General features: G+C 42.2%; 1 protein-coding gene across 14 annotated transcripts in view; it reads right to left on the bottom strand.

The window, feature by feature from the left end:
* Nucleotides 1-26,785, bottom strand: part of YEATS2 (YEATS domain containing 2) — a 111,057-nt gene that overhangs the window by 35,003 nt on the left and 49,269 nt on the right. For 5 of the 14 annotated variants that reach the window (XM_077991793.1, XM_028843890.2, XM_028843892.2 and 2 more), the window contains 8 exons: nt 23,268-23,448; nt 21,147-21,386; nt 18,777-18,938; nt 16,179-16,282; nt 13,850-13,957; nt 12,873-13,055; nt 2,598-2,856; nt 1,502-1,663 (listed from right to left, as the gene is read on the bottom strand). In XM_077991793.1, coding sequence (XP_077847919.1) covers nt 1,502-1,663; nt 2,598-2,856; nt 12,873-13,055; nt 13,850-13,957; nt 16,179-16,282; nt 18,777-18,938; nt 21,147-21,386; nt 23,268-23,448 — 1,399 coding nt within the window. Of the gene's footprint in view, nt 1-1,501; nt 1,664-2,597; nt 2,857-12,872; nt 13,056-13,849; nt 13,958-16,178; nt 16,283-18,776; nt 18,939-21,146; nt 21,390-23,267; nt 23,449-26,785 lie in introns of all 14 variants that reach the window. The other 9 variants (XR_013413705.1, XM_077991791.1, XM_015131488.3 and 6 more) reach the window with 3 other exon arrangements.

The following is a 26,785-nucleotide window of genomic DNA, read 5'->3' as shown; positions in this document are numbered from 1 at the left end:
TTAATCAACACTTAAATGTGCTCAGATAGGTGCTTCCCAACTTTTGGGCATCTGATTCAATGTCAGTGAATTGCTGGAATTTAGTGTCACTTTACAGTGCTCAATGCTGTCTCCCTGTCTTGGGAAAAATGAAGACTTTCCTTCATTTACAATGACCCCAGGACCCCATTCTTCTTTGCCTTTCAAATCCCACGTCAAAACTCTTTTTCCTTCTCTTTTGGTGAGATAATGCATTTGAACTACCTGCACTATGAATATTCACTCAAGAATATTTCCAATTTCCTTCTCCACCTTCATTCCAGTGATTATCGCAACAACTTCCTTCCCAATGGTTTATTTTTGCCCCAAGAATATCACAAGAATCTAAGTAGCTCCCTGGATGACTTCTGAAATATTTATATTTATACTGTGCTTTTCTTATATATTTAACTTTTGGACATACCACTGCTTAGGTATGAGGAAAAAATACCAAGTGAGAGTGGAACTGACCCATCATGGTCAATGAACACAAGGACGGTTAGCTGACACACTGCATTTTGGCAAGGGCGGTTAACTTCTAATGACCCTGAATGCTATACCTTTCTACTTCTGATTCAGAGAGAAATAATTTCCTTTTATCCTATCCTCTTCAACACTGCCCAAATTGTTTTTCTCGATACGTCAAAGCAAAAGTTTCTGTAACTGCAAATAAACTGCCTCATTTCCATGGGGCTTTAAGAGTTATACACCTAGGCAGAGTCTGTATTTCTCTTTCCACCTCTAAACCTAGCAGAAGTAAGGAATACATCCAAACCAGCTGCCCCCAAGCTTTGTGGCACCAGGGACCAGTTTCATGGAAGAGAATTTGTCCATGAATTGGGGCAGGAGGTGGGGGGTGGTTTGGGATGAAACTGTTCCACCTCAGATCATCAGGCATTAGATTCTCATAAGGAGTGCGCCACCTAGATCCCTCGTATGCACAGTTCTCAACAGGGTTTGCGCTCCTGTGAGAATCTAGCGCCACTGCTGATCTGACGGGAGGCAGAGCTCAGACAGTAATACTCCTTCACCCTCCACTCACCTCGTGCTGTGCGGCCCAGGGGTTGGGGACCCCCATCTAAACAAAGCCAAACGGACGCACTCGATTCCAATCCTATGCCAACCTGTCCCCAAAAATAGACTTTCAGCTTCTCTGAGTAGATGGATCTTCCCTCAGGTATCACCAGATAATTTTCAGACACCACTTCATTCATGGTTCCTGTAGACGGCTTTCTCCTAACAGCCTCACTAGCCATCTCTCTCCAGTGTAATTCATTCCTGATCCCAAATGCTGAGGAGCAAATCCACTTCTAGTTAAATTATCGTTATGTGTTAAATCCATCTGGGCAAATGCTACCATTACACCACCCAACAGAGTTACGGAAATGCTTTCTGAAACAGGTAAGAACTACCCTCAGGTGGACAAGATGAACACACACACAGAACCAACAACCAAACGATTCAACCCAACGGTTTCACTTACTAGCACTGTTTGTAGCTCGCAGGATGGCTCCCTGAGGGATCAGCAGCAGTTTTCCTTTTCCTGAAGGGTTCTTGCTGTTTGTAGTTAGGTAGAGTTTAGTGCCAGGAGGCAAATTTGCCAAGTTGGCCAAATTAGTGGCTGGCAGCTGCAATGTTGCCATTACTAAAATGGTAAAGGAGAAAAAATTGTAAGATAAATTGAAACTAAGGGCAACACTCTAAAAAGGCAATGAAATCTTATTTTAGAACACTAACAAGCAATAAACTCAAAGTTTGTTTCCCAGATGCACAGTGCTTTAAAGACTGATATTCTTAAATATCCTGCTAACTAAAAAATAATTTATAGACCACAAAAGCCTGCCAGAGGCTCTTTATATTTGTATATAATAGGGTGACCGTATGTCCTGGTTCTGCCTAAAACAGTTCTAGGTTACACCCGTCCCATTGTAATTATTAACAGTGACTCTTTTTACTCTCATAAATACTGTGGTTTGGACAATTAATGAAACAATCACCCTATCTATGGAGGAATACATATTTTCCCCCATTTGTTTAAAGTCAAAGTTAGGGCAAATTTGTGCTCCTGACTGGCAAGTACCGTTGGCTCTCTGTATCCCCATAGATTGGGAGAAAAAAAGATGAGTACATCTGTACTGAACATGTACAGACTTTTTCTTGTCATTATTCCTTAAACAACAGAGTGTAACAACTATTTACACAGCATTTACATTGTTATTAGGTATTAAAACAACCTAGAGGTGATGTAAAAGTACACCAGAAGATCTGCATAGGGGACTCGAGCATCTGTAGATTTTGCTACCTGCAGTAGGGGGTCCTGGAACCAATCCCCCATGGTACTGAGAAATGGTGTGTGTGTGTGTGTGTGTGTGTGTGTGTGTGTGTAAACTTAAAGCTAAATACCTACAGACCTTTATGTGAAATGTCCATAAAAAAGAACAAACATTTCAATACACTTCTTATAGCATCAACCTAACTAGGCTTTCCTAGACAAGATCAAATAGCAAATAAAATCACTAGCAAAGGAAATACTGGACAGAGCTTCTGCTGAAAGGGCCCCCAGTGATGATCCGTTTTACCTGAACCCTGGGATCCACTCTTCTGAGGACCAGCGGCAGTGACCTGGGCCTTGGTTAAGGTCTGCACTGGCTGAGCAACAATGGTTCCTCCACCTCCACTCACAATTGCTTTCGCAACTCCTTGGGTCACAACTTGCTTTGGACCAACTGCTTTGGAGACAGAAGAGCTGGCCTTGGCTACCAGGATCTGGCCACCACTGATCGCCACAGCCTGCTTCACTGTTGAAGGTAAAGCAGACCCAACTGGTACCCCGACAACCTGTTCAAAACAGAGTAGAGTCCAACGGTAGAATAGCAGTCACTGTTTTGGCAAAGAGCAAAACAAAGACTGGCACACAATACATGCAGCCTAATTCGGTCATCTAGGAAACCTACCTACACAGGTGTGAACGGCAACCGTATTTCTTACACTTGGGTATTACAATAATAGAATCTTAACAATTGTTGTCTTACCTAAGCTACTTTTTATAACTTACTTTAATAGAAAATTTGGGAAATTCAGAAGTATAAGTTTGGCCGGGCATGGTGGCTCACGCCTTTAAGTAATCCCAGCACTTTGGGAGGCCAAGGCAGGAGGAATATTTGAGGTCAGGAGTTCGAGACCAGCCAGGCCAACATGGTGAAATCTAGTCTCTACTAAAAATACAAAAATTAGCCGGGCATGGGGGCATGCACATGTAGTCCCATCTACTCTGGAGGCTGAGGTGGAAGAATCCCCTGAACCCGGGAGGCGGAAGTTGTAGTGAGCGGAGATCATGCCACTGCACTCCAGTCTGGGTGACAGAGTAAGACTCTGTCTAAAAAAAAAAAAAAATTAGCCAGTACAGTGGCACACATCTGTAGTCCCAGCTATTCAGGAGGCTGAGGCAGGGGAGGATTCCTTGAGCCTAGGAGTTCAAGGCTGCAGTGAGCCGTGATCATACCACTGCCCTCCAGCCTGGATGACAGAGCAAGACCCTGTCTAAGGAAAAAAAAAAAAAAAGGCAAGAATAATATTTAGGCCAGGTGCGGTGGTTCATGCCTGTAATCCCAGTACTTTGGGAGGCTGAGGCGGGTGGATCATGAAGTCAGGAGATCGAGACCATCCTAGCTAACACATGAAACTTTGTCTCTACTAAAAATATAAAAAATTAGCCAGGTGTGGTGGCGGGCGCCTGTGGTCCCAGCTACTGGGGAGGTTGAGGCAGGAGAATGGCGTGAACCCGGGAGGTGGAACTTGCAGTGAGCTGAGATCCCACCACTGCACTCCAGCCCGGGAGACAGAGCAAGACTCCGTCTCAAATAATAATAATAATAATAATAATAATAATAATATTTAATTGTTTAAAAAAAAAAAAGACCCCAGTACCCAAATAATGAAAATTAGAAGTATCTAGTTTCAAAAGTAAAATGAATTCTTTTAAGAAAATACTCAGGAGTGTTTTTAAAACAAAGTCAACAATAGGATGTTCAATTAAAGGAAACACTGAATGAATGGCAAATTGGAGCAGTGTTTTCCACTCCTCAGCTCTTTATTTCATAAAAAGAACTTCTCACCAGAAACTAGATGAACAGACTTCCACAAGGTTAGAAGAAATGTAAATGATTTACCTTCTTAAGGCAAAAAAGACAAACAGGATCACCCATCAGATTGGGGGAAAAAAAAGCTTAAAAGTCTGATAACACCAAGAAGTTACTAGAGGCTGTGGGGAAAACAGGAATTTTTGCTCACTGCTGGTAGGAAGATAAATTTGGACAGTCATTCCAGAGAGGTACTGGCCTATCTGCTAAAACGGAAAATTCACATACCCCCATATAGTAGGAACTCTGTTTTTAGGTGTATATCCTAGAGAAACAGACGTGTTCAAGGGAACGTATACAACAATGTCCAACACAGCGTTATTTTTACCAAAAGCTGTCAGCAACCTTAATGTCTCCAGCATGCAACACCATTCTTAACGTCTACAGATAGAGGAATGGACAAACTGTGGCATAAGACAGACAATGAAAGGTCATACTAAAAATAAATGAATTAGAACTATATACATTAGGGATATAATAGTATAAACAGAGTGGAAGAATAAGAAAGTGAAAAGGGAGTTGCAGAAAAATGTAAGTAGAAATATCTTTTATGTAAACCTTCAAAACACAAACAACATTATGTTTCCTATGACCATGTATTCATGTAATGAAGTGCACGGAGTAGAAGGCTACACATCAAAGTCATGACAGTGCTTGCTGCCTCTGGGAAGAACAAAGTGGACTTCAACTTTATCAGAAACGTTTTATTTGGAGAAAAAAGATCTGAAGTAAACATGAATATGTAAATTTGGGGTGGAGGATATGGGCATACTGATTACTTAATTCTCTACCTATGTTGCTGGAATTTGAGAGTATTTCTAAATTTTAAAATAAGGTTATTCAGAAGGTAGAATGAAATGATAAACCATATGCAACTGATAAGTAGGAAGTTTTAAATAAAAAATTACTATATCGTACATGGTTTCTGTTCAAAGACTGTGAGTACAGTAAAATACATTTACCATGTACTCGAATAACACAGCTGATGTAAAGCAAACAGTCCCTTGACCAGGCGCGGTGGCTCATGCCTGTAATCCCAACGCTTTAGGAGGCTGAGGCGGGTGGATCACAAGGTCAAGAGATCGAGATTGTCTCGGCCAACATGGCGAAACCTCATCTCTACTAAAATTACAAGGAATTAGCTAGGCGAGGTGGTGGGCGCCTGTAGCCCCAGCTACTCGGGAGGCTGAGGCAGAAGAATCGCTTGAACCCAGGAGGCAGAGGTTGTAGTGAACTGAGATCGCGCCACTGCACTCCAGCCTGGTGACAGAGCAAGACTTCGTCTCAGAAAAAAAAAAAGAAAACAGTACCTTAATCAAGTATTATAAACCACAGTGTCACAAAGAGGAAAGAGTGTAGTTTTCGGTAAGCAGACAGATCTGGTTTCCCAGGTTAGTTATTATTAGTTAGTAGCTAGGTAAGTGATTTAACCTCTCTGAGTTTTAGCATCAGCCTCCTCATCTATAATATGGATATAGATATGGATAACATTTACCCCCAAAATCAGAAGCAAAATGAGAACAAGTTAATAGGATGCCTAGCTAACAAGACAGCTGTTGTTGTTCATAACAACACTTCAACTAAAGAATAATAATCCACAAGGGGACGTGGAGACCAGCAAAGGACAGCCAAAGGACAGACATTTGTGGCTGTCTTCCGCATATGGCCAAGGCAGAGACCTCGATCTCAACCTCTGGATTCAGCGGGTGAAACAGAAATTAATCTTGAGTGAATTATACAACACTGGGATCTGCCTGCTGCTTTACAATACTCCAGGAAGAGAAATTAAGATGAGTAAAATGCTGTTAATTGCTGAAACTGGGAAATAGGCAAGTGGGATTCATCACAATATTCTCTCTACTTTTCTGTATGTTTAAGAAAGGAGGGAAGGAAAGAAGAAACAAAATAAAATAACCAATTTTAAAAAGCAAGTTAACCTAGAATGAAGACAAATTCCCCCTGGCTCTCCTGGTTTGGTTGAAACATCCCTTATTACCCACATCTACATCTCTGTTTTTGTTTTTTTTGAGACAGAGTATTGCTCTTGTTGCCCAGGTTGGAGTGCAGTGGCGCGATCTTGGCTCACGGCAACCTCCGCCTCCTGAGTTCAAGCAATTCTCCTGCCTTAGCTTCCCGAGCAGCTGGGATTATGGGCACGCGCCACCCCTCCTGGCTAATTTTGTATTTTTAGTAGAGATGGGGTTTCTCCATGTTGGCCAGGCTGATCTCGAACCCCTGACCTCAGGTGATCTGTCCTCCTCAGCCTCCCAAAGTGCTGGGATTACAGGCATGAGCCACCACACCTGGCCTACATCTCTGTTCTAACTGCATGAACTTCATTCTGCAGGGACCTGTAGAGTTTCTGTAGCCACAGAGCAGGGCAAGGTCATCCTCCTAGTGATGTGGAAATATGGAAACCCTTCTTACTGATAAAGAACTTTTCTGTATATTTACAAAAGAAAAAAAAAAAAACCTTAATGTAGCAAAACTTTTTGGGGGTATGGCAGAAACTGCTAGTTGAACCCCAATATCTATTATTTCCTTCTCCTCTCATGTAACAGAGCCCCCAGTTTTCAGCTGGGGGAATGGCCACATGGAATCACAACTCTTATTTCCCAGCCCTCCCGGACCTAGGAGTGGCCGTCTGGTTTCTGGCTAACGGGATGTGTGCAGAAGTGAGTGCAACTTTCGGGCTGTGTCTGCCCTCAGTTCTCCCCCTGCTCCCTTCCTTCTGGCAAGAAGTGTGAACGTGGAGGCATGAGATGAAGTGTTTTCTTAGTCCACAAGCTGAAAGTCAAATTTTGAGAATGGCAGAGCAAAAAAGGAAAGGCAGGAGGAATGTAGATTCTTGACGACTGGGTGAGAGAAATAAACTTACTTAAGGTTCTGGTGTTCAGGTTTCTCTGCTGTAGTAGCTGAACTTTTCTCTTAACTAAGATAGCAGTCTTCATACCTCCTAAACATATCAAACTTAATAACCTATTTCACAAGTTAAATTACACAGAATCTTTTATGTTCCTAAAGTAACAAAGAAAGAACTTAAGGAAAACAATACACACATTTTAGACCTACTTCAATTTCTTTCCTCAAATTATATGCACCCGACTTGCTTTTCCCTTCTTATGCCAACTGCTTCAAAGTTTTCAGGATATGACACACAATTTCTCCAAGAGCCTGGTAAAACCTGGTATCCTGCTGGACATGGTGGCTCACACCTGTAATCCCAGCACTTTGGGAGGCCGAGGCAGGTGGATCATTAGAGGTCAGGAGTTCGAGACCAGCCTGACGAACATGGTGAAACCCAGTCTCTATTAAAAAATACAAAAAAATGGCCAGGCGCAGTGGCTCATGCCTGTAATCCTAGCATTTTAGGAGGCCAAGGTGGGCAGATCACAAGGTCAGGAGTTTGAGACCAGCCCGACCAACATGGTGAAACCCTGTCTCTACTAAAAATACAAAAAAATTAGCTGGGCGTGGTGGTGGGCGCCTATAATCCCAGGTACCTGGGAGGCTGAGGCAGGAGAATTGCTTGAACCCAAAAGGCAGAGGCTGCAGTGAGCCAAGATCGCGCCACTGCTCTCCAGCCCAGGCGACGGTGCAAGACTCCAGCTCAAAAAAAAAAAAAAAAAGAAAAAAATTAGCTGGGCATGGTGGCACGGGCCTGTGGTCCCAGCTACCGCGGAGGCTGAAGTAGGAGTACAGCTTGAGCCCAGGAGGCAGAGGTTGCAGTGAGTCAAGACTGCACCACTGCACTCCAGCCTGGGCGACAGAGCGAGACTGTCTCAAAAAGAAACCTGGTATCCCAAGTCAGCCACTGGAGGGCAGTCTTTACTAGCAGAGCTTATCCACAATGTGCACACCGCCTGGGAGATGGCCACCACCACCTCCCTACCTTCCTTCTGGAAAACAGGAGAACGAAGAAGTCTGCATTCTGTTGGGAAAAACTCTGCAGCTGATTATGGACACCACTAAGAAGGTGTAAGGGCTCTTAAATAAGACAGTATTACCTAACATTAGTTTGTTAGTTTTTTTAAACAACGTACTTTGGCCAGGTACAGTGGCTCATGCTTATAACCCCAACACTTTGGGAGGCTGAGGCAGGCAGATTGCTTGAGCCCAGGAGTTCAAGACCAGCCTGGGCAACATAGTGAAAACCAGTCTCCACAAAATATAGGGAAAAAAACAAAAATAAAAAACCTAATAGGGTGTGGTGGTGTCACCTGTAGTCCTGGGAGGCTGAGGTGGGATTGCTGGAGCGCAGGGAGGCTGAGACTACGGTGACTTATGGTCACGAAACAAAACAAAACAAAAAACCCACAACAGCAACCACCACCAAAAAGACATCTTTCGGCCTAGAGCCTGAATTCACCTACCGACTCTTCTCATTCTCTTCCCATTCAATAATCCTCTATTGCTAATTTCCTTCTAACTTGAGAAAGCAGACGCCCATTGTTTTATATTTGCTATACACTTAACTTCAATTCATGCTTTGATTAAATGTTTTTATCTCTGCCCTCCCTGTTTCCTACACATACCTTTGGCAAGTCAGAATTTACTTCAGCAAACCGAAGGGGAAGAGTCTGTATCTGAGATTTTCCCTCCAGATATTAAAAAATATGGCTGTTTACAAGTTAAGTGCTCACTGATAACCTTTATCATGGTACTTAGGCATGGATACCCCTGATACTCACATTAGTTACTACTTACTGAGCACCTGCGCTGTGCTAGGTAGGTCCTTCATATACAATCTCTAATTCTACAACCCTGAAAGACCAGGGCTCAGAACCTGCACAGGTTATACTAGTAATGAGTGGCTGAGATCTGAGATTTGCAACAAGCTCTAACTGCAAAGCTCATGCTGCTTTTACTTTAACACACTGCTTCCTTCCAATATGGAACTACTTATTCCTCAGTTGTCCCTTTTCATGGCAAAGGCAGCACCTCTTCCCACTTTCAGGAAAAAGATCAGCTGTGTTTCTGTTGTCCCAAAGTAGCATGGAGGGTAAAACAGTGCCATTTTTTGCCACCCTCCTGTTTCCTGGTATACTTTTTTTTTTTTTTTTTTTTAAAGATGGATTCTTGCTGTCTCCCAGGCTGGAGTACAGTGGCGTGATCTCGGTTCACTGCAACCTTGATCTCCCAGGTTCAAACAATTCTCCCGCCTCAGCCTCCTAAGTACCTGGGATTACAAGGACACGCCACCACGCACAGCTAATTTTTGTATTTTTAGTAGAGACAGGATCTCACCATGTTGGCCAGGCTGGTCTCGACCTCCTGACCTCAGGTGATCTGCCCACCTCGGCCCCCCGAAGTGCTGGAATTACAGGCATGAACCACACACCCAGCCTGTTCTCTGGCATAGTTTCTAGGAATGCACTTCAGCAATAACCAGGAACAGTCTGTACTTACAGACAGCTCCTTATCTCAACTGCTAATCATGGATTCCATTTCCTGGATAAACAGTGGTATCATCTCATGCCCTACTGCTTCTCTACAGTTCTTTCACACTTTGCTGTGGTTTTTCTTTTCAGATGCCCTTAAACTATATTTAGGCCATTCTGGCACACACCCAACTATTTCCTCCAACCTTACATTTACCATTAAGTAGGTGGCCATGTGACCCGTCAGTACAGTTGCTCAGCATCACTGGAGGAGTGGACTGGCGATATGCAAAGTGCAAAAAATGGAAACTAACTTATCCAAGAGCTTCTAACATAAACAGAAATGCTAAGGAGATTCAAAGCAGAAATCGGTAAAACCATATATCCCTACGTGAAGCAAAACAGATTTTGAGATACATATAAGACAAGCCTGAACAGGAAGTTCAGATGACAATAACTGATTTACTAAGGGATTTTGGCAGATTTCTTACCCCTGAAGCCAGAACCACAGTGGGAGCACTAGGAAGCAGCTGGGGATGCCTGTCTTAGTCATTCTGGCTATAAATGCCTCAAAATCAAATGTGATGCTGTAGCATCATGATTCCTAAATCTGCTGCCTAAGCAGATGAATCAGCAGGGACACTTATTAAAATTAAAAACCCAGATTCCCAGGGATCTCAAAAAGATTCTGATTCGTTAAGTTTGAGATGGTGGCCTAGGTAGCTATAAGCAGATGATTCTTATAACCAGGTAAGTCTGAGAAAGTAGTTAATAAACTTACAGATTTTAGAACCACCGATAACACTATGAATTTTTTTTTTTTTTGGAGATGGAGTTTTGCTCTTGTTGCCCAAACTGGAGTGCAATGGCAAGATCTCGTCTCACTACAACCTCTGCCTGCTGGGTTCAAGCGATTCTCCTGCCTCAGCCTCCTGAGTAGCTGGGATTACAGTCACCCACCACCACGCCTAGCTAATTTTTTATATTTTTAGTAGAGACGGGGTTCACTATGTTGGCCAGACTGGTCTTGAACTCCTGACCTCAAGCGATCCACCCACCTTGACCTCCCAAAGTGCTGGAATTATAGGCGTGAGCCACTGCGACCAGCCCTCACTATGAATTTTTAACTTGATCCTAATCTCTACCTAATATCTAAAATCTTTGTCTATTTTGGGGGATTCTTCTCAAAACAATTCATTTTCCTTAGACAGGTAGGCTGGGTTTCAAGCTGAAAAACATCTATATAATAATCTTTTTTTTTTTTTGGAGACAGAGTTTCACTCTTGTTGCCCAGGCTGGAGGGCAATGCTGCGATCTCGGCTCACTGCAATTTCTACCTCCCGCGTTCAAGCAATTCTCCTGCCTCAGCCTCTTGAGTAGTTGGGGTTACAGGAGCCCGCCACCATGCCCAGCTAATTCTTGTATTTTTAGTAGAGACAGAGTTTCACCATGTTGACCTGGCTGGTCTTCAACGTCTGACCTCAGGTGATACGCATGCCTCGGCCTCTCAAAGTGCTGGGATTAGAGGCATGAGCCACCACGTCCGACCATTGTTTTTTGATTTTGCGACAGTATCCCTCTGTCACCCAGGCTGAAAAGCAGTGGCACAATCTTGGCTCACTGCAACCTCCTCCTCCTGGGTTCAAGTGATTCTCCTGCTTCAGCCTCCCAAGTAGCTGGGATTACAGGTGCACGCCACCCACCACACTCGGCTTTTGTATTTTTAGTAGAGACGGGGTTTCACCACATTGGACAGGCTGGTCTCAAACTCCTGACCTCAAGTGATCCGCCCGCCTCAGACTCCCAAAGTGATGGGTGGCTCACACGTATGAGCCACCATGCCCAGCCCATATCTTAATAGTTTTAGAGTATACCCGCCAAAGGTTGAGATAATTTAACCCCGATATTCTAAAAGCATACCGAGGTTAGAGACAACTATTTTTCATTAGTTCTGGAATAGAGAACTTGGAGTTAGCAGGCCTGAGTTTAAACACTTTGTCATTTATTAGCTGTAATGCTCCAAGGAAGCTGTTCAAACTCTGAGCCACAGTTTCCTCATTTGTAAAACAGGGGTGAAAATCCCCACCCTTCAGGGTTGTGTGTGGATTATAGATAATGTATAAATACAAGCAAAGCATACAAAAGCACTCAATATTGATTCCACAGTCATCTACCACACTGACGATGTTTTAGTCAATGACAGACTGCCTATGTAACAGTGGTCCCATAAGATTGTAACAGTGTATTTTTACAGTACCTTTTCTTTGTTAGATATGTTGAGATCCACAGATACTTATTGTCCTATTACAACTTCCTATAGTATTCAATAGTAACATGCCGAACAGGTTTACAGCCTACAAGCAATAGGCTACACCATACAACCTAGGTGTGTAGTTAGTTATTCTATCTAGATTTAAGTACACTGTGATGTTCACACAACAAAATCACCTAGTGACACATGTCTCAGAATGTACCTCAGAATGATGATTAGGTGATGCATGGCTACATTTCAACTGATTGAGGAAAACATGGCTCTATGTGCTATTTCATTTTTTTATTTTCTATTTTTTTGAGACGGAGTCTCGCTGTCACCCAGGTTGGAGTGCGGTGGTGCGATCTCGGCCCACCACAACCTCTGTCTCCCAGGTTCAAGTGATTCTCCTGCTTCAGCCTCCTGAGCAGCTGAGATTACAGGCATGTGCCACCACGCCCAGCTAATTTTGTATTTTTAGTAGAGATGGGGTTTCTCCATGTTGGTCAGGCTGGTCTCAAACTCCTGACCTCAGGTAATCTGCCTGCCTCGTCCTCCCAAAGTGCTGGGATTATAGGCATGAGTGACCACGCCCGGCCTCTATGTGCTATTTTAAAATTCTCTCAATACATTAATTCTCCCATACCTCTAAATTATAAAAAAAATGAACTCTACAAAAAGCTAAGAATCATTAAACAGATAACAGCCCAAACATCAGAGGTATAAACTACAGCATTCTCCTATCAGAAATAAACAGGACAACAGCGGATCCCTTTTAGAGATGAATCAAGTAGAAAGTTGTGTCCATGAGTCAGTTGCCTTCACTGCCAGAGACAGCAGTGTTCCCCTGCCTCTTGGACCACTCCTGGATCCTTTGTAATACATAACCCGGCTCTTGCCAATGATTACTACAGGAGTAGAAGAGTTTCACACCAATGGACTTGTTTTTCCAGCTGGGCTTTCACCCACAGGTTCTTACGGGATCAGCAACCCTGACACCCTGAATCTTTTCAGCACCTGTCAATTATTTAGGCAAACATCATCAATTATATGTGAACTTTCCCACCTCTACCCAACACAAACCTTGGAGGGCTGAACCTTTGTTGACTGGGCAATCCCTTCTCCAGTAGTTATGACCTGTTTCTGAGGGGACACAGCTATCATGTGACCCCCTTTCACAGTCACATACTGCGGGAGTGGTGACTGGCTGGCAGCTCCTGTTGCGGGCACGTGAGGTGCTTCACCAGGTTCCTGTTTGATGATCACCTTGCAACAAACATGATCATGACACTGAATAAACATCCATAGACATCCCATTTTATAAAGCTGCTAATATATGAATCTTTTCTGTTTGCAGGGATTAATGAATTGATGAAACTTGATCTGTAAAGAATGACTCCACCAGAAGGGTAAATACACATACTACTTAAACACAGTCCATACCAGCTATTAAAGGGACCAATAGTAGGATCTGAACTTGATTCTGTGCTCCTGTAATAACACAGTTACTTGTTTTAGAGACTGTGGCAAATGACAGCAGAGAGAAACACACACACTGTTTGTGCTCCATGAATTCCCATCTTGCTGGACTCCAAGGGCTGCCCTGAGGACATCATTAAATACATAGAAGCACATCTCAGAATAAGAAGCTGAGACCTACTAAAACGTAACACGTTGATAGGCCAGGCGAGGTGGCTCATGCCTGTAATCCCAGCACTTTGTGAGTTCGAGGTGGGAGGATCACAAGCTCAGGAGTTCGAGACCAGCCTGACCAACATGGTGAAATCCCGTCTCCACTAAAAATACAAAATTAGCAGGGCGCGGTGGTGCGTGCCTGTAATCCCAGCTGCTTGGGAGGCTGAGGCAGGAGAATCGCTTGAACCCAGGAGGTGGAGGTTGCAGTGAGCTGACGCCGTGTCACTGCACTCCAGCCTGGGTGACAAAGTGAGACTCCGTCTCAAAAAAAAAAAAGTAACATGTTGTAGGGGTGGTGTCAATCAACTCCAACATGCCACAGAAAGTACTATGACTTCTGGGATAATGTCCTAATACATACTTACTTTTGTGAAAGCTCCAAGTCCTCCTGTTATAGGTTTGGGGCTTTGAACCTTAGGGTGACTCCCAATTGGGCAAAGAGGTGGCATAGATGCAAACAAAGAATCCTCCTGCTGTGTGTGTAAAAATACATATTTTACAATCAGGATAAATGGGTGATTTCAGATCATCTAGTCACTTGTATTTAATACAAACCTGTGACATTCTCTAGCAATACAAAGAAACAAAAGACTGGCTGGGTGCTGTGGCTCACACCTGTAATCCCAGAACTTTGGGAGGCCGAGGTAGGTGGATCACCTGAGGTTGGGAGTTCGAGACTAGCCTGACCAACATGGAGAAACTCCGTCTCTACTAAAAATACAAAAATTAGCCGGGTGTGGCGGAGCATGCCTGTAGTCCCAGCTACTCGGAAGGCTGAGGTAGGAGAATCGCTTGAACCCGGGAGGCGGAGGTTGTGGTGAGCTGAGATCACGCCACTGCACTCCAGCCTGGGCGACAAGAGCAAAACTCCACCTCAAAAAAAAAAAAAAAAAGAAAAGAAACAAAAGACAAAACAACCTAAAACTCCCTGGGGTCTTCCAAGCCTCTACACCTGCATTTTAACATTGCTTTAGAAACCAAATGCAAAAAAAAGCTGTAACTTGGAAACAATCTACTCATCTGTGTCCTGCTGTATGCTGGAAAGACTTCTAACTTACTACCCCTAATATTTGGTTGACTTTATTGGTCTTCCCTGATAGTTGGTAAACCACTAAAGGACAGGGACTGTATTTAGTTTATTTTATATCCCTGGAGCCTAGGTACTAAATAAAGAAATGAAAGAAGCGGGCAGCTGCAATGTTTCAGTAAATACTCTCTTTTAATAGTACTCACAATTGATTTGTAAAATTTACTCAATGAACACCTAGAATACAAAGGAAAATTTTTCAATAAAAACTTAAAAAACAACAAAAAAAACCTTGAATAATTTGGCACAGGCAAAGACAACAAAAGTCAACATTCAAAACTTCCGTAGTTTCTCTTTAATTCTCAAACACAAAATGCAAATCTCAGAGGCAATCTGTCAAAATTCAGAAACAAAGAACACTTCTTGAAGGCTGTAGAGTAAAATGATCACCAAGAAACAATAAAAATTAAACCAGGAGAGTTAAGAGTTTCAAGATTACTATAATTCAGACATTCATATAACAGTGCCAACACACTGCACAGAATTTAGAGAACAGCCTCGCCTTGGAGCAGAAAATCATTCAGTATCATCATTAGCGTCTAAATCAAAGAAATGCTGTGTCAGGCACTAGTCATTTGACTGGAACAGGTCAGATCATATTTGGAGTTGTAAATTTTAAAGGATTGCTTACCCAGAAAAAGGGGAGCAGGGGAGAGACTCTGTGGAGGTAAAAGGTTAACACACGGAAAAGGAAACACTGATGCGCCCCAACTTAGGATGGGGTTATGTCTGGATAAACCCATCATAAGGGGAAAACATCATAGGCCAAAAGTGCATTTTTGACTTCCCACATTTTCACCGCATGGTGGGTTTATCTGAATATAACCCCAGCGTAAGCTGAGGGCTCACTAAATGCATATTGCTTTTGCACTAGGGTAAAGTCAAAACATTGTAAGTTGGACCACTGTAAGTTGGGAGCCATTTGTATATTTACTTCTTGGTGGTGCAAATACAGAAAAGACAGGAATGTGCTGTCAAATGAATGTTTTTATATTTAAAAATTTTTTTTTTATGGGTTAAGGAGTGGAAAGTTTAAAAAGCAAAAGAAAGGGGAGCGGACAGCAGCTCTGTTGCAAGAGAAAGAGGTGTCCAAAAGGGAAGAGGTCAGATGAATATTTTTATAAGGAAATATTTTTAACAAACTATTCAAATAAATAAGAAAATGAATAATCTTATCACAGTAAGTTTTCAAATTGATACTGGGTGACTATTTGACACAGGTGCTGTGAAGCATTTTTGACACTATGAAAAGGTCCAAGTGAGGTAGTAAAGTCTGGAGTAGATCCAAGTAAGTTAGTAAAGTCTGGAGGTAGTAAAGTCTAGATACCTAACAGCTTGAAGATTCCATTTTATGAAATTTGCATCATCAACTGACACATTCTTGCTGAGGCTGAACATACTATGTTCAGAAACCGGCAAAGTGGCTGGGTGCAGCTCATGCCTGCAACTGCAGTACGTTGGTAGGCCAGGTGGGAGATCTCTTGAGGCCAGGAGTTCAATACAGCTTGGTTAATACAGGGAGCCCCCATCTCCATTTGAAAAATTATTTTTTAAAAATGAAAAGAAAAAGAAGCTGGCAAAGTGTAATAACGCAGTAAGAACGTTACCTTGACAGCAGATGTTACAAAACTACTTCCATGAATTTTAGGAACAGGGGAACCTGTTCCTTGGGAGACCTGAGAAGCCGTGGAGATCTTGTTTGTAGGACTTCCTGAGAAGCAAGGCACAATTAAAAGTAAAATATAAGCAAAGTAAAATTTACAAAATGTAATTTTAAAGCATTTCCACCATCCTCCCCTCTTTCCCACTATTTATTTTTCATTTTTAAGGGTTGAAAAGTCATTGTTAAGGCTGAAACTAGCATGGAAAAAAACCCTTAAGGACCCATCCCCGTGAAGCTGATCTCATGCTCAACCTGAAGAAGGTAAGAAGCTGGTAAGGACATGCAGAAGAATAAGTAGTAAAGTCACTTGTTTTAGACTACTCCTTGTACAATAAAGAGTAGCATATTCTTGTATATTCTACTCCTTATACAATAAAAGACACTATAAAGTATTCTATTTCTATGCTCTACTCCTTATACAATGAAAGATACTATAACATAATGATACTGTTTAACAAATGTGCCAGAATACATGCATTCTGCTAGCTCCTTCAAAGTAGTTTCACCAGAAAGTTACGCCTATTCCAAAATGCTGCCAACATTATTATTATTCTTATTTTTTTTTTTCATGAGACGAAGTCTCGCTCTGTCACCTGGATTGGAGTATAATGGTCTGATCTTGGCTCACTGCAACCTCCACCTACTGGGTTCAAGTGATTCTCCCACCGCAGCCTCCTCAGTAGCTAGGACGACAGGTGCACGCCACCACACCTGGCTCATTTTTGTATTTTTAGTAGAGACGGGTTTTGCTATGTTGGCCAGGCTGGTCTCGAACTCCTGACCTCAGGTGATCCGCCCACCTTGGCCTCCCAAAGTGCTGGGATTATGGGCATGAGCCACCGCGCCTGGCCAACATTAAACATTTTATACTCCATTTGTACAACTGCCTTTAGGGTCCGAAAAAAATTTAGTCATATTATCTATAGTCAACAAGACCCCAAATAGTATTTAATCATTTACTCCACTTACCAAACTTGCCTCCAAAGACTTCTGGCTGATTCCTAAAACCAAATGTCATGAAATAATACCTATTTGGCATCCCTAAGTATGTTCAAAAGATACTGGGTAAGCCTTGAACATAGTAATTTTTAAGGGCATTCCACAATTATAATCATTATTAAAGTTTAGCCTTTCCAAAAACAAAAACTGCTTGGAAAAGCCTAACATACATTCATGTGTCAAATCCAATAGGTTAAACAAACAACAACAAAAAAAATCAGTCTCATTATCTTATAATTGTCCCTTTTATTTCATTTGTCTTCCATTCTTAATTAGAAGTGAAAGCTACACGGAAGTTTATAGTTAGGAGCTTGTGTTTAAATACAGGTTGAACGGGGCTGGGCGCGGTGGCTCACGCCTGTAAATCCAGCACTCTGGGAGGCTGAGGTGGGTGGATTGGAGTTTGACACCAGCCTGGCCAACATGGTGAAACCCTGTCTCTACTAAAAATACAAAAATTAGCTGGGCGTTGTGGCACACGCCTGTAATTCCAGCTACATGGGAGGCTGAGGCAGGAGAATCGCTTAAGCCTGGGAGGTGGAGGCTGCAGTGAGCCGAGATCACAACACTGCACTCCAGCCTGGGTGAAAGAGCAATAGTCTGTCTCAATAAATAAATAAATTAATTAATAATAAATATAGGCTAACTGAAGGGAATAAATAAAATAATGTTAGGGAAAGCATTTCAAAAAAACCTAAAAAGCGTGATACAGCTGCATGGGATTATAATGAGGAACACGGTGAATCCAAAGATGACTTCTTCCTATTAGAGTTCTCTTTAAAATTGAAGGTTTCAATTTCTCCTCCCACAACCAGAATGGGTCTTCTCTGAAGAAAATAGTATCACTTTTTTATTTGACTGGGGAGAAATGTATGTGGCCCACAATGTTAGCAAAAGCTTCTTTGGAAGAGGTAGTAACCACATTGCTTACAGTCCCCCAAAAAGTAAGTCTTCCAAATGAAAACAAAATCAACTGTTCTTTTAAGAACATTAATTACGGCTTATTTTGAATTTTTAGAAATTAAAACTCAAGTAAATTCTAAAAAATGCACCTTTTACAGAGTAAATCTCCCCTCAGAGGAACAGTATTGGCTTTCCTTTTATGTATTCTCGCTTCTCGTTTACAGGAGATTTCATTCTCCAATTACATGGCTATCAAGTAACGGCAGGATTACATTTTTAATAAAAGATCAGGCCGGGCGCGGTGGCTCAAGCCTGTAATCCCAGCACTTTGGGAGGCTGACACGGGCGGATCACAAGGTCAGGAGATCGAGACCATCCTGGCTAACACGGTGAAACCCCGTCTCTACTAAAAAATACAAAAAACTAGCCGGGTGAGGTGGAAGGCGCCTGTAGTCCCAGCTACTCGGGAGGCTGAGGCAGGAGAATGGCGTAAATCCAGGAGGCAGAGCTTGCAGTGAGCTGAGATCCGGCCACTGCACTCCAGCCTGGGCGACAGAGCGAGACTCCGTCTCAAAAAAAAGTAAAATAAAATAAAAAGATCAAACCCTTTGGATTGTACAAATATTGATCACATACACACCTGTACTGGGAGTGCTGGCTCCGATCATCTGCCCCGACTGCTTGTCCATGATAACATAAGGATTATTAATAACAGAGCCGGCAGTGCCTTGCTTCACGTGAACTGGAGTGGAAGTCGGGGTTCGAGGCAATGGTGATGGGCTTGGAGTTGATATTGGGGAACCTTATTAATTAAAAAGGGAGAACAGAAACAAAATACACATATTCAACTCATGTAAGATGTCGAGGACAAGGAAGAAGGTCAGTGCCACCAGGACAAAGGTAACATTGGGAAAATAAAATGGAACTGCATGCTCCCAGTACTGAGCAGCAACAGGGGTATAGGGGAGGCAGAGGATGTATGCTTCATGCTCTGCATCCTTATCCTTGGACCAACAGCATCAGCATCACTGAGGAAACTGTAAGAAACAGATTTTATGGTCCCATCCTTGACCAACTGAACATAAATCTGCACTTCAACAAGATCTCCTGGTATGCACATTACAGTTGAGAAAGCAGTGCTTTACACAGCAATGCAAAACTGCTGAATCTTTTTTTTAACTGCTGAATCTTGATATGATAAATCTTTTAACACCACAGGCAGGCTGTTATAGTACTGGTTATACCTGAAGACACTAAAATTAGGGAGAAAATTAGTAAGTGCCAGGCGCAGTGGCTCATGCCAGTAATCCCAGCACTTTGGGAGGCCGCGGTGGGTGGATCACCTGAGGCTGTGAGTCCAAGACCAGCTTGACTAACATGGAGAAACACTGTCTCTACTAAAAATACAAAATTAGCTGTGTGTGGTAGCGCATGCCAGTAATCCCAGCTACTCGGGAGGTTGAGGCAGGAGAATCCCTTGAACCCGGGTGGCGGAGGTTACAGTGAGGCGAAATCACACCATTGCCCTCCAGCGTGGGCAACAAGAAAGAAAGAGGAAAGAAAGAGAAAAGGGAGGGAGGGAAGGAAGGGAGGGAGGGAAGGGAGGGAGGGAGGGAGGAAGGAAGGACATTAGTAAGTAAATAGCTAGATTTAAGAAACTTGTGTCTTGTTTTGAATAGGAAAATATGAAATTCACCTACCCAGAGCAAAAGTCTCTGTCAATACTATGTCACAGTCATAATCCAGAAAGATTTGTGTTCCCGCAAAATACTCTCAAAAGTTACTGACACTTAAACATCCTCTACTGTCTTTTATTGATCAAACTTACCATCCATGAACTTCTCTAAACTTCAAATCAATTTATATGTTTGGCCTATTCTACCTCTGAAGTAGTAAATTCCAAAATTTTCCTACCTGGTAGGTAAAATTGCCTACCAATGGCAGGGAGCGGTGGCTCCCACCTGTAATCCCAGCACTTTGGGAGGCCGAGGTGGGTGGATCCACTGAGGTCAGGAATTCAAGACCAGCCTGGCCAATATGGTGAAACCCCATCTCTACTAAAAATACAAAATTAGCCGGGAGTGGTGGTGTGTGCCTGTAGTCCCAGCAACTCAGGAGGCTGAGGTAGGGGAATCGCTTGAACCCGAGAGGCGGAGGTTGCAGTGAGCCAAGATTGTGCCATTGCACTCCAGCCTGGGTGACAAGAGTGAAACTCCATCTCAAAACAAAAACAAAAACAAAAAAAATTGCCTACCAATTAGAAGCTATTTATCTCTCATCAATTTCAAAGATTTGGATCATATTTCTGCTTAGCTGTCTACTTATAACACCAAACATTCCCTTTTCCCCCCTTCATTTAAGTATTGTACAGAAGTCCTCACACTTCCTGGATATTTTCAATTGCCTTTTAACAAATATGTTTTGTTCTAAGGTGGAACAGTCAAAACCATAAAGTATGTATTCCTACTAAATTTTACTTAACATATGTGAAACTGTCACAAGACAAAGGATAATCCAACCTTAGTGAAAAAGACAACTCGGAACTACCTACTGACAATAGGAATGAGTAATTTTCTAATGTGGTTACAGAGAGAATAAAGCATTTCAATTCCCACCCAATTCTAACCCTTAAAGCTTAACTCCACGCCAAAGGCCTCTAAACTTTTTCTATTACTAGTCACTGTGGTTTCCATGTATATAATCCCCAAACACGATTCCTACACTGTAGTTCAGCCATATTTGCTAGCAAACATTTTACCTCTGGTGATTCTAGGAGACAAAAATTTGACCATTTCAGTTTCATTTATTTCCTCCATTCATTTCCATATGAATGAGCTTTGTTTTTGCCTTGTGACAGTTTTGCAATCAACAGCGATAGACTTCCTTTTGTTAAAGAAACACTGCTTAGAAAAACTTGAGAGAAAAAAAGCCACAGTATTTTGTTTTGTTGTTCCAACAATTTTAACATCCAGTCAACTCCACATACACTGTCTTCCACACATCTGCATACCTGACACAATCTTGCAGCTCATGGTGATGGGCTGGAAGGACTTTCCAGGTGACTCAGGATTAGGAACCTGACTTTGTGGCACAATTTTGCAGCTTGATGCTATTGGCTGGAAAGCTGAATTGCCATGAGAACAAAAGGTAACTTTCTGGGATGTTGTCATTTTGGTGGGTGTTCTTTCCAATGAAGATGGCAAAGAATAAAACGGAGCGTGTCGTTCAGCTTCAGTGCCAGCTGGGAATCCTGCTTGAGATGAAAGGCAAATGGCAAGTCATTAATCGCTTTGAAATAAAACCTTACCATTGTGGAAAAAGAATAAAAATGCATTATTTCAACACCCATTTTAAACCATGTACTGGTAGCAAAATAAATACAATCAATTATCCCTTCATATTTTTGGTGAAAAATATATATGCTTAGAATAATGTTTAAAGTGCTTTTTTAAAGAAACTTGAAAACATTATTAACTATAAACCATATATAACATAGAAAGAACACAAGTCCTTATGTTCCTCCATTTTTTAATATATAAACTGAAAAACTGTTTAGAGAAGAAAAAAATCTTAAAAAGAAAACATTCATGAAATCTAATGAATGATATCCTCCTATCTTATTTATTTATTTATTTTTGAGACATCATTTCACTCATCACCCAGGCTAGAGTGCAATGGTGTGATCTCCGCTCACTGCAACCGCCGCCTCCCAGGTTCAAGCGATTCTCATGCCTCCCTCAGCCTCCTGAGTAGCTGGGATTACAGGTATGCACCACCATGTCTGGCTAATTTTTGTATTTTTAGTAGAGACAGGGTTTCACCATGTTGGGCAGGCTGGTCTTGAGCTCCTGACCTCAGGTGATCCGCCAGTCTCAGCCTCCCAAAAGGCTGGGAATTACAGGCATGAGCCACCACGCCCAGGCCCTCTCCTATCTTATAAACGCCCATAAAAAAGATGCAATTGAAATCTAAAGAGGAATAAAGTTGAGATTTTATAATACTAACATCACATTAAAATATAAGCTTAAAATACAAGCTTAGAAATAAAACATTTAAGATCAATTTTATATCATTTATGCTTATATATGGGCACATTTAAATATATATACACTTACACATTTGTTAAATTTAAAAATGGCATGGTCAAAATACACTGTTGGTGATGAATCTTTTTTTAAGTAAAATCAGGTACTTAATATTCAAGTTTCTTGCTCACACAATCAGAAGCTGAACTATAAAGTCCTCCTGTAATACGTTAAAAGGAATTATCAAGTGATAAAAATCTGTTTTAGGCCAGACGTGATGGGTCATGCCTGTAATCCCAGCACGTTGGGAGGCTGAGGTGGGTGGATCACCTGAGGTCATGAGTTCGAGACCAGTCTGGCCAACATGGTGAAAATCCATCTCTACTAAAAATACAAAAATTAGCCGAGCGCAGTGGTGGGCACCTGTAATCCTAGCTACTAGGGAGGCTGAGGCAGGAGAATTGCTTGAATCCAGGAGATGGAGGTTGCCATGAGGTGAGATCACACCACTGCACTCCAGCCTGGGTGACAGAGCAAGACTCCATCTCAAAATAAAATAAAATAAATTTAAAAATCTCATGTTTTTTTAGTGGTTTTTACATTTTAGAAAATATCAGTAGAACTTCACGGAAATTTTTTTTTTTTTGAGACGGAGTCTTGCTCTGTCGCCCAAGCTGGAGCACAGTGGTCTCATCTCAGCTCACTACAAGCTCCACCTTCCGGCTTCACGCCATTCTCCTGCCTCAGCCTCCCTAGTAGCTGGGAATATAGGCGCCCGCCATCACACCTAGCTAAGTTTTTGTATTTTTAGTAGAGACGGGGTTTCACTGTGTTACTCAGGATGGTCTTAATCTCCTGACCTCGTGATCCGTCCGCCTTGGCCTCCCAAAGTGCTGGGATTACAGGTGTGAACCACCGAGCCCAGCCGGAAAAATATTTTTGACAAGGGAGGAGATTTGGCTTTCATAACAGAACTGTGCAGTAGAGGGAGCATGGTCTGTTTATGGCAAAGTTATTTTCCATATACTATAGGTCTCCGAAAGCAGCAAATGGGAAAGGAATGAATGCCTCAGAACAACTCTATGCAAAGAAAACTGCTGTATTACCTTTCTCCACAGAGGTATCGGGTACTGGCTCGTGTGACTGCTTTATTGGTGAAGAAGCTTTCACTGGGGCTGGAATGGTCAAAGGTAAAGATGGAGGGGCATCAGAGATATCAGACTCCGAGGACTGAGGATATATATAGTCTTCTCCCAGAGAATGGCGATGGAGTTCAACATCTACTACCTAGACAATTGGGCAACAATCAGGCTCATGAGTCCATCATCAAGGTCACAGAAAGCTCAAGTTCTGTCTAAGAATGTGATCTCAGGGATGTGAGAGATAACTTCTAATCACACTTCAAAGGCAATTTCAATCTGAGGACCTAAAGGATTTATTCTAGAAGGTAATCTAATCTGGTTTAACAGATACATACCTCAGTGAAAATCTAATCTGGCTTAACATACAAATCTCAGTGAAATCACTCACAAATTGGGGCTTTTTGATTTTGCTGTTGCTACTCCTTACAACACTATTGCTCCAAATCTTTGCATGGCTGCCTTTCTCACCAGCAGGACTCAATGAAGTACACCACCTCAGAGAGACCATGCCTAATCACCTAAGCATGAGCTACTTCCTTATCCCCCAGCTACTCTTATCTTCACAGCACTTATTTGTAACTGCATTAATTTTATTTGCTTCTGTGTTTACTGTCTACCCTCCCCATTTTCAATGCCACATTTAGAAAATGTCAGTAGAACTTCATGGAAATTTTTTTTTTTGAGACGGAGTCTCGCTCTGTCGCCCAGGCTGGAGTGCAGTGGTGTCATCTCAGCTCACTGCAAGCTCCACCTCCCGGGTTCAAGCCATTCTCCTGCCTCAGCCTCCCTAGTAGCTGGGACTACAGGTGCCCACCATCATGCCCAGCTAAGAATTTGACTCTTTGAAGGAAGAAGCTTCCGTGTTCATTTCTGTATTCCCAGCACCTGGACCAGTGCTCAGTAAGTACCCTCTGATATAATATAGCAGATTTCTCTAGACAGAGTAAGATTTAATTAGTGAACTCTGATTAAATGGTTATTGCTGACATTATATCATGAAAACAAAAAAAGGGGGAGAAGGTGAAGAACAAAGTTGGAGGTTTCAGACTCCTGATTTCAAAATTTATTGCAAAGCTAAAGTAATCAAAACAGCATGCTGCTGGCACAAAGACAGACATACAGACCAATGGAATAGAATAAATCCTCACATATATGGTCAAATTATCTCTGACAAGGGTCGCAAGACCATTCAGTGGGGGAAAAGACAGTATTTTCAGCAAATGGTGCTAGGAAAACTGGATATCCACATGCCAAAGAATGCAATTAGACCCTTACCTTACACTACATACCAAAATTAACCCAAAAGGGATCAAAGAATGAAACATAAAAGCTAAAACAATAAAACTCCTAGAAGAAAATATAAGGGAAAAGCTTCATGACACTAAATTTGGTAATGGTTTATTGGGTATGACACCAAAAGCACAGGCAACAAAAGAAAAAACAGACAAATGGGCCATCAACTTAAAAACTCCTGTGCATCAAAAGACACAATCAACAGAGTGAAAAGGCAAAAATATATCATGGAATGGAAGTAAATATTTGCAAATCATCTATCTGGTAAGGGGTTACTATCCAGAATATATGAATAACTCCTGTGACCCAGCAACAACAAAAACCAAACCACCTAATTAAAAAATGGGCAAAGAGGCCGGGCACAGTGGCTCACGCCTGTAATCCCAGCACTTTGGGAGGCCAGGGCTGGCGGATCACGAGGTCAGGAGATCGAGACCATCCTGGCTAACACAGTGAAACCCCATCTCCAATAAAAATACAAAAAATTAGCTGGGCATGGTGGCGGGCACCTGTAGTCCCAACTACTAGGGAGGCTGAGGCAGGAGAATGGCGTGAACCCGGGAGGCGGAGCTTGCAGTGAGCCGAGATCGTACCACTGCACTCCAGCCTGGGTGATAGAGCGAGACTCCGTCTCAAAAAAAAAAGGGCAAAGACATTTTCTGAACGTCTTTGAATAGACATTTCTCCAAAGAAGATAAACACATGGCCACCAAGCACGTGAAGGGATCCTTAACATCACTAATGATTAGAGAAACACAGATCAAAACCACAAGATACCACGTCACAACCATTAGAATAACTACCATAAATTAAAATACAAACAAATTAACAAATGCTGGTGAAGACGTGGAGAAACTCAAATACGTGTGCACTGCTGGTGGGAATGTAAAATGGTGCAGCCGCCACGAAAAATATAGCAGTGGTTCCTTTAAAAATAGAATTACCATAGGATCCAGCCAATTCCATTTCTGGGTATATACCCAAAAGAATTGAAAGCAAGGATTTGAATAGATACGTGTACACCTACGTTCATAGCAGCACTATTAACAGCCGCCAAAAGATGGAAGCAACCCAAGTGTCCGTCAACAGATGAACAGATAAACAAAATGTGGTCTATACATACAATGCAAATATCATGCAGCCTAAAACAGGAAGAGGGGCTGGGCACAATGGCTCATGCCTATAATCCCAACATTTTCGGGGGCCAAGGCAGGAGGATGGCTTGAGCCCAGGAGTTCAAGACAAGCCTAGACAACACAGTGAGAGCCAGTCTCTACAAAAAATAAACAAGTAAGTAAATAAATTAGCTGGTCATGGTGGCACATGCCTATAGTCCCAGCTACCTGACAGGTTAAGGACAGATTACTTGAGCCCAGGAGTTCAAAGCTGCAGTGAGCCATGAATGCACTCCAGGCTGGGTGAGAGAGCATAAATAAATAAATAAATAAATAAAAATAAATTTTAAAAAAGGAAGGAAATTCTGACACATGCTACAACACGGATGAAATCTGAGGACATTATGCAAAGTGAAATAAGGCAATCCCAAACGGACACATACGGTATGATTCCACTTATATGAGGTACCCTAGAGTAGTCAGATTCACAGAGACAGAAAGCAGAGCAGCAGGTGCCAGTGCTGGGGGGCAGGAGCAGTGGGTAGTCACCGTTTAATGGGTACAGAGTTTCAGCTCTGCAAGATGAAAACAATTCTAAAGATGGACTATGGTCACGGCTGCACAATAACGTGAATGCCCTTAATGCCACCAGACCGTACACTGAAAAATGAATAAGACAGTAAATTTTGTGTTACATGTTTTTTAACCACAATTTTAAAAAAATATATGAACCAAGGCTGGGTGCAATGGCTCATGCCTGTAATCCCAGTGCTTTGGGATGCTGAGGTGGGAGGATTGCTTGAAGCCAGGAATTCTAGACCAGCCTATGAACATAGTAAGACACTCTCTCTATAAAAAAATGTAAACATTAGCTGGGCTTGGTAGTGCAGGTGTACAGTCCTAGCTACTTGGGAGGCTGAGGTGGGAGAATGACTGGAGTCTAGGAATTCAAGGTTGCAGTTAGCCATGACGTTACTGTACTCCAGCGGAGACCCTTTTTCAACTAAAAAAAGAGAAGAGAAAAAGAAAAGGAAAAAAGAAGAGAAGAGAAGAAAAGAGAAGAGAAGAGACGAG

Source organism: Macaca mulatta, chromosome 2 (genome assembly GCF_049350105.2).
Source record: "Macaca mulatta isolate MMU2019108-1 chromosome 2, T2T-MMU8v2.0, whole genome shotgun sequence".
In the NCBI taxonomy this organism is placed as follows: Eukaryota; Metazoa; Chordata; class Mammalia; order Primates; family Cercopithecidae; genus Macaca; species Macaca mulatta.
This window is presented reverse-complemented; position numbering and strand designations above follow the sequence as displayed.